Here is an 8,774-nt window from a genome sequence, read left to right on the forward strand (position 1 = left end):
GAGAGGGGATAGTAGCGTGCGCTGTTGGGCTAGCCTTGTATGATGGATATTTAGGCCAAGAAAAGTTTGGGCCATAACTGATCCGATGGTGGAGAACCAGATCAGTTAATAAAAACGGATTTGGTTCTCCTCCCTCCCAGATCAGTTAATTGGCCCAAAATTTTGCGCCCAAAAAATTTGAATTTGTTGATATGGTTTTGGGAGGACTGGATCAGTTGGTCTGTGTTATTTAAGGTTTTTTTCTACTAGGTTCAGCATCTCTTGTAGTACATTTCGGGGACAAATTGAGGGTAATTCAGGAGTTACAACTTAAACCAAGTAGCTCATCATCATTCATACATGGGAAACGACGCCATACTGCCATCGCAACTGGACATCTCTGAAGAATACGATCCACCATTTCTTCAGTATTACCACAGAGTATGAAGCTTGGATCATTAGTAAGGATGCGAATGAATTAATTAGCATTAGCCATAAGAAGATCTTGAAGTGCTAGCGAAACGAAGAATCTTGTACGTTGACACGTGTGGAACTTGAGATTCCCACACTCAACGTGTCAAATCGAGATTCCCCACACTTTTTGCCAGGTGTGCTGCACTTCAAGAGGCTCATCTCCTCTAATAATATTCAAAGCTGGTTTGATAGTAAAGCCACCAGTTGAAGAGAATCTTCAGCATTTTGTGTAGTTCAAAGGAAATAAAAATCTATAAGTTGAAGAGCATAGGAAGGTAAGTAATCAGAAAACATTTCTCATTTCCACCCATGATCTGCACCCCACATTTCATTCACTAAGTAGTCTTAAATTTCTAAGGGAGGATATTCAACAAACTCCAATAGAGTAGATGACGATGTCCAACGATGCCGCAAAAGAGAGTTTTTCGGCCATTGCCAACAAGCATAATAACACCCCTTCTAAAAGTATACTGATTATCAACAATTCGTCTCCAAGTATATATTAGAAGCTCATGGTTTATGTTTGAATATATTGAGATTATAATGGTCAACACCATATTTGCTATGAATCACCCTTTACCACAAAAGATTCGGGTTCATATAAGATTCTCTAACCCAACTCAGTCAAGAAAGCACGTTAGCTTGTCTCATCGAACGAATACCTAACCCTCGTTTTTGTTATCATCTTCAACTCTTCATATAATATGTGTAGACCATCCAAAAGAAAAAGAAAAGTTTTTGGTAGACTTTATTTTCCATTCTCAGTATATACTACATTTCTTTTCCAAAAGCTCATCCCGCAGAGTTAGTAGTTGAGATACTTTATAGTTTTGGTAGAGTTCCTCACCTATCTTTGAAACAAATAATGAGTACAATCTAGTTCTCACATTAAATGGTTAAAAGGTTTTTATTTTCAAATATGGTATAGATAATTACATTATACAATAGACCGAGAGTATGGTCTAGTTTTATGTTATTATTTTGTATATTTCACTCGTTTCATATATTTTTATTGTTGGCCATTTGTTATTTTGAAGTACTAAGTAATGTGCGTTAGTGGTGTGGTAATCAAAAATACATAAGTTTTTTTGAGAGAAAAAAGATATAACTAAGGGTGTTTATTTCGGATAATTCGATAAGATCATATATGAAATTTCGAATAGGAAAGATGCGATACCGAAAAAATCGGATATCCGAAAACTAGAAATACATTTCAAAGAAAAAGTTCATAATAAAATAAGTTTTGAACGGATCAGATCATTGGAAATTTCGAATATCCGATCCAGAAAACATATATTTTTGGATTGGATATCTGATAAAATTCCAATGTTTCGGATACTTCCCGATATCCGAAAACGAAAATTACTGATCAGTATATGATCTGAAAATTTTCGGATACCCTATCTGAAAACCAAAAATCCAGATCGGATCGAACATATTAGATATTTATGAACATTCCTAGACATAACTACATCTACCTAGGGGGTAGCTTACCCACCTCTAATTGATCATTAAAAAATAATTGTTAATATTGAGCTGAAATTCATTTTACATTAATTTTTTTAATCATGGGTAAATTACCCACTGGGCCAGCCAAGTTTTATTACTTATAATTCCATTTGGTCCTAAATTCATGTGTGGCATTAAACATCGTTCTTATTTACTCACTATCCTTAGTGTTTTGTTGAATGGAAAGTCTATACTATCCTACCTAAATCCCTACTTTTTAGACTCTTGCTTTCTACATTCCTCTCTCGCAACCATACTACCTCTTATATCATCATTATTCACAGTCAGAAAATAAGATCATAGCCCCAATCTTTAAAAAAACACGGGACTTAATTTTGAGTGGAATAAAGATTAAGCCAACTCAGTTATAGGTTCGTGGCGTGGGATGATTAGGAAGTTGATCAAAGTCCGCTGGGGCCCACAAACTTTGGGCGCAAAAAGTTACTTAATATTTTGGCTATCGCCCAACTAAAATGCATTACTTTTATTCTTTTCCCACTTCACTGAAGCTAAAACACATGGCTTTGGAATGAAAACAGGAAAAAAAAATTAAAATCTTGATGCACGGTCGGGGCCACTAAAACTTAGTGAAATTTGGTAGGCGAGAGAAAAATATGTTTTGGCAAATATTGTAAGGACTATATTTTTAAAATACAAAGCCAACATAAATAATTTTTTTACCAATAGCTCTATTTTTTCGAACTCATATAGACCCATTTTACAATATTTTGGACAAATTTATTTTCTACTATTTTACTAATTAAGAAATTTCCTCACTTACCCCTTAGGTTTAACGTAAGTCTCAAATTACTACTATTTTACTATTTTACACATTTTGGGAATTCCTCAGATACCCATGAACTTTGACTTTGTGCTTAAGATACCCTTACTAAGGACGGAACGTCGTTAGGTTCTCCTCTATCTCCTTTCCTCATCTTCTTCATCTCTTCTTGCACCATCCTCCATTAATGACATTCTAAACCTTCAATTTTTTCTCTCTTATTCCACCTATATGCCTTTATCTCTCCTCACATGCATCTTCATCTCTCTTCATGCTCATGTCTCTCACCAATCCTTTTTCAACCCCTCTTCTCTATCCTCTTCATCTCTCTCTCTCCTTAACTTCACAACCCCTTTAACTTCATTCATCGTTGTTCTCAGAACACCATTCAAGCACAAACCCAGAAAAACCAACTCCCCTGAGAAGAAGAAAATAAAATGTAGGCCAATATTCTATGACTAAATCCATGAAAAATGGTGTGTAAAACCCATTTCTAAAACCCATAAGTTCTCATGGCAACTTCAACAATAAGAAGAAGAATAACAACCATCATTAATTTGGGGGAAATTCACAAGGAAAGAGAATTAACTTCACCATCATCAAAAATGGGGAAAATTCACAAGATGAAGATGGGAAGGAGAGATTGTAACAACCCTAAATTTCCAATACTTCTAAAAACAATTTAATATAAATAAACTCATAAATCCAAAGGTGCTACGTCGCGATAATTAGTAATAACAACCGCAAGGCTAATGCTTATAATTAAAACAATAAACAATAAGTTTTAAATAATTATTACAGACCAACTAAATAGAATGTAATTTAATTATTACAAAACCAGAATGTAAATCTTATAGTCAAATAAATAACAGTGGAGGTCTTTTTAAAGTCTTATTAAATCGAAAGAGATCCAACGCACTCTTTGACCCAACCGGAGTTGACTATCTTCAAGTCCCTGCACATTAAACACTGTAATATCAGCCAAAGGCTGAGCAAGATTTAATACTGTAATAAAACAAAACTATTCAATGTGCAGATGATATTTAGGAATATCTTACAAGTTCATTCAATAGCTGTACAAATTATATATAATATATTAATTTTGTAACAACCTTAAATCCAATCTTTATTTCTTCCAGAACTATTCTGTAAAACGTTCAAATATAACCTTTCGTAATATGTGAGTAGCAAGCAACATTAAAGGTCTAGTGAGCTAGCTAGCTAGGCTCACTATATAAAACACACCAACACCCCTAGTATGCATACCCCTTACTTCGTAACCTTCCAAAAAGGAAGACAATTGGCAAGAGTATTGATCAACATACTCCCGACTACTATATATAATGGTTGAGATACTGTTAACTCAACATACTTCCAAACTCAGAGAATACCGCTTACTGGCAACCCCACAATAAAACTCTATAAACCCTTGTAAGGGTGAGGAACTTCCTCATTTCAAAATGTCAACTTAGTAACACAAAGGAACTTCCTCTGTCAAATATAAATCTATTAACTTTTCAGTTCAAATACGTGTACATATAATGGTTTAGATCTCAATATTTAAACATCGTAAGTAAAAAGATTTCAATTTCACAAAAACAATGCCAAATAAATACAAAACATAATTATACAGGTTTAGTAAGAAATCTTACCTTATCAGCAATCACAGTCTATGAATCTCAATCTCAAGTCAAAAAGGTTCCTCTACGAACCTGTAATCTACAATATAGTAATATAGTATAAGTCAATGGAATATACTTCACACAACTCATCTATAGATAACATAACCTAATGAATGATGAGCCTTCACTATTTTTTAAAAAAAAATCTCAACTAACTTAAACTTAATCCAAAAAATCACAAATTTCAATAGGTTAAAGGTCAAAAACACTGAACTCTGCAAATTTATTAAACTTGGGTAATCTTAATAGTGATATAAAATCTTGTATGTTATTCCGAGCTTATTGAAGATGCATAATCAGCATGATGTTGATATATTCGTATAATGATGGTAAAGGTATGAGACATGGCTAGTAGACCTGGCAAAGTTGGTCCTGATCCGAAAATCCGGTCTGAAATATCCGATCCGTTGTCCGATCTGGGTCCGAACGAGACGGTCCGAACCTTGATCCGAATCCGAAACGGTCCCGATCCGGTCCGAATCCCGATCCGAAATGATCTCGAACCGAAACTCATCCGAAATCCGAATGATCTGATATAAACTTACCCGATCCGAAACTGATCCGACCCGATATAAAACTGATCCGACCCGAAGGTAAACCGATCCGAAATTATGGGTTTCGATTAGGCTTTGATCCGAAATACCGGAAACTTACTCGTTTTTTTATATAAAAAAATATCATTGGCATAAGTATTTCATTCATTCCACCATAGTCTGATTCCGATCCGAAATAATAGTCCGAACGATGACCCAATCTGAAACGATCCGATCTGGTCCGATCCCGGTTCGAATGTAACTTGATCTGAAAACGGTCCGATCTGAACTGGTCCGGTCCGATTCCGATCTAAAATAATAGTCCGAATGATGACCCAATCCGAAACGGTCCGATCCCGGTCCGAATTTAACTTGATCCGAAAACGGTCCGATCTGAGTTAGTCCGGTCCGAATCCGATTAGATTGGTCCGATTGCCAGGTCTAATGGCTAGTAACTAGGGTCATCTATGGTCATATCTCTTTTCTTATCTTTATTTAACAATTTTACTCCTACTTTGCACCATTATGGATTACAACTAATCCAACTCCAGTTCATTCCACAACCATAATAACCCATCAGAACAACATCAACATATCTATAAAAACACTACACTTGACTATCATCCGTAGTTCACTATACTATGATAAATTTCACACCAATTCCTACCAAATTTTTCTGCTCATCAACTATAATAATGGGGTTATAATTCGAACTAGGCAATTAACAACAATCCAACATAACAAGGATTTTTGAATAAATTTCAAAGCTAATGATTACGCAAATTAGAATCTGGAAACATGTTAACTAAGTCATATTAACCAATAGAACATGAACCAATCATGTAAATTTAGCATAATAGAAATTTTCCCAAATTCAATTTATTCAGGAACCCTAATTTACAAAACCCTATTCATATAATCAACCAAACACTAAATCAAATTGGAAGATTATAACTTACTTGATTAAGGGGAGTAAATGACAGTGAAATTACTCTAGGAAAGACCCGAAAAAGTTCTTCTTTGATCCGACTTTTGACCCGAAAACCCAAGTCTTCAAATCCATTTTTTCTTCTTCTTTGAGATACCCACAAAACCAAGAGATATAATAAAGATAGACGAATGACGGTTGGTGTATGATGATGGATGGTAGTAGATTTGAGGTCTAATGGTGTCAAAGCAAGAAATAGAGAGAGAAAAGAACATGATTAAAGAGGTTGAAGACGAGTCGTGGTTTTTGGTTGCAAAAACAGAAGCTGCACTCCTTTCTTTCCTTTTTTTCTTTTTTTTTTTCTTTTCTTTTACTTTTCTTTTATAACTTAGTTTAGCTAACTTAATAGTACTTAACCTAGTCAAATTAGGAATAGGTTTTGGGCTATTTCTAAGATAAAGTCAAAGGGTAGGAGAATTAATAAAAATAATATTTTAAATAATTTTCTTAAAATTATTTAACGTACATAAATACTAACCTACATAAATACTAACCTTGTATAAAAATACGAGGTGTTACAATCTACCACCGTTAAAATAAGTTTCGTCCCAAAACTTAAAATATTACCCAAAGAACAATCCTATACTCCTTTATATAGAGATAACACACTGATTCTATGATTTAGTCAACTACTATCACTTGACGTATAAGACCTCAACTAGCATTTCACATATTCATAGATAAACTCAAATGACCAAAATAACACTTACTAATATAGAAACCATCAATAATAACATGCACGAATTAGTATGAACTCTACCCCCCTTAAAGAGGGAGCTACATCTCCGTAACTAAAACCTTACCTAGGTGAAGAGATGAGGATACTTAAGATGCATGACATCCTCAGCTTCCCAAGTAGCGTCCTTCGAGTTATGGTTTGACCACAATACTTTCACAATCTTTGTCTCACCTCTACGAGTCTTTCGAACTTTATGATCTAGAATCTTAACTGGAAACTCTTCATAGGTCATGTTATCATCTAGCTGTAGAGACTTGGGTTCTAACACATGAGACGGGGCGCTAATATATCGTCGTAATTGAGAAACATGGAATACATTATTCACACGATCAACACCTGGTGGCAATGTTAATTTATAAGCAACCTCTCCTATCCTCTCCAGAATCTCGTATGAGCCAATGAACTTAGGGTTCAACTTGCCCTTCTTCCCAATCTCATAACTCCTTTCATAGGAGAACTCTAAGCAACACCTTGTCTCCCACCTGAAACTCCTCATGGCGACGATGCTTATCATCATAGCTCTTCTGTCTATCTTGCGGCCTTCATTTTCTGCTGGATGAGCTTGACCTGCTCAACAGTCTCCTGAATCATCTCTGGACCAATCACAACCGACTCACCAATATCACTCCAACACAAAGGAGTACGACAACGCCTACCATACAAAGCTTCAAATGGTGCCATCTGAATGGTAGAATGATAGCTGTTATTATATGAGAACTCAATCAAATCAAGCTTATCCTCCCAAGACCCTGAAACTCTAAGGCACAAGCCTCAACATATCTCCAATGTTTGAATAGTGCGCTCCGTCTGACCATCTGTAGCAGGATGAAAAGCTTGTACTCATCTTCAACTTAGTCCCCAAAGCTTCTTGAAGCTTCTGCCAAAAGTTAGACAAGAATCTGCGATCTCTGTCCGAAACAATATCACTCGGAACACCATGAAGTCTAATCACTGCTCTCTTATAAGCAGCACCAATCGTTCATGCTTCCAAGTATCTTCATGGGAATGAAATGAGCAGACTTGGTAAGACGATCCACAATAACCCAAATCATATTATTCCCTTTGGTGTCCTCGGAAGTCCACAAACGAAATCCATTGAGATCGAGTCCCATTTCCATGTAGGAACCTCTAAAGGCTGAATCATCCCCTGAGGCCTCTTGTGCTCACTCTTGACCTTCTGACAAGTCAAGCATCTCGAGACATACTTAGCAACATCCGTCTTCATATGCGGCCACCAAAAAGTCTGCTTAAGATCCTTGTACATCTTATCCCCTCCAGGATGAACTGAATATTGTGCTGAATGAGCTTCTTCAGATCTTTTCCTTCAACTCAGGAACATTAGGAACACACCATCTCCCTTGAATCTCACGCTACCATCCTCAGCCACTGTGAAATTGACAGGCTCATTAGCTTGCTTGTCCTTTAAGAATTGATCATGTACTTGGCTTTCTTATCTCATCATACAAAGTGGACTGAATCATAAGAGAGTTAAGCTGAGCTCCCAATTGCACTATCTCCACATCAAGATTTGAAACTCCTCTCGAAGACGATTCCTCGAACGCATGGTCTGCAAACAGTGAGAGGATTTCCTACTAAGTGCATCTGCAACAACATTAGCCTTACCCTCATGGTATTGAATCTCCATATCATAATCCTTGATCAGCTCTAACCATCTCCTCTGCCTCATGTTCAGCTCTCTCTGAGTGAAGATGTATTTCAGACTCTTGGTCAAAATATCTTGAATGATGTGCCAAGCAGATAATGACGCCAGATCTTAAGTGCAAAAACAACAGCTGCCAATTCTAGATCATGCGTCGGATAATTCAACTCATGGTTCTTCAGTTGCCTAGAAGCGTAAGCAACAACCTTTTTATCCTGCATAAGCACACAACCAAGACCATTCTTCGAAGCATCTGTGAACACTTCGTACTCAAGGTTACCATCAGGTAAGGTCAACACAGGAGCTGTGGTGAGACGCTCCTTCAAAATCTGGAATGCCTTCTCACAATCATCATCCCAACGATACCTAGTATCCTTCCTCATCAATGCAGTCAACTCCGAGCTATTTTCGAGAAGTCCTTCACAAACC

General features: G+C 36.4%; 1 protein-coding gene across 1 annotated transcript; it reads right to left on the reverse strand.

Annotated features, from left to right (window-relative positions):
- Positions 1 to 6,749: 6,749 nt before the first annotated feature.
- LOC104889129 (uncharacterized) lies at positions 6,750 to 7,181 on the reverse strand. Its single transcript, XM_010674274.3, has one exon. It carries the CDS (start codon positions 7,179 to 7,181, stop codon positions 6,750 to 6,752), a length of 432 nt encoding a protein of 143 aa, XP_010672576.3.
- Between the last annotated feature and the right edge of the window lie 1,593 nt (positions 7,182 to 8,774).

This window comes from Beta vulgaris, chromosome 3 (genome assembly GCF_026745355.1).
Source record: "Beta vulgaris subsp. vulgaris cultivar EL10 chromosome 3, EL10.2, whole genome shotgun sequence".
Lineage (NCBI taxonomy): Eukaryota > Viridiplantae > Streptophyta > Magnoliopsida > Caryophyllales > Amaranthaceae > Beta > Beta vulgaris.

What these genes read in the sequence shown, in the direction of transcription:
- LOC104889129 (XM_010674274.3), bottom strand. Translation starts at nt 7,181, where the DNA reads ATGAGGAGTTTCAGGTGGGAGACAAGGTGTTGCTTAGAGTTCTCCTAT.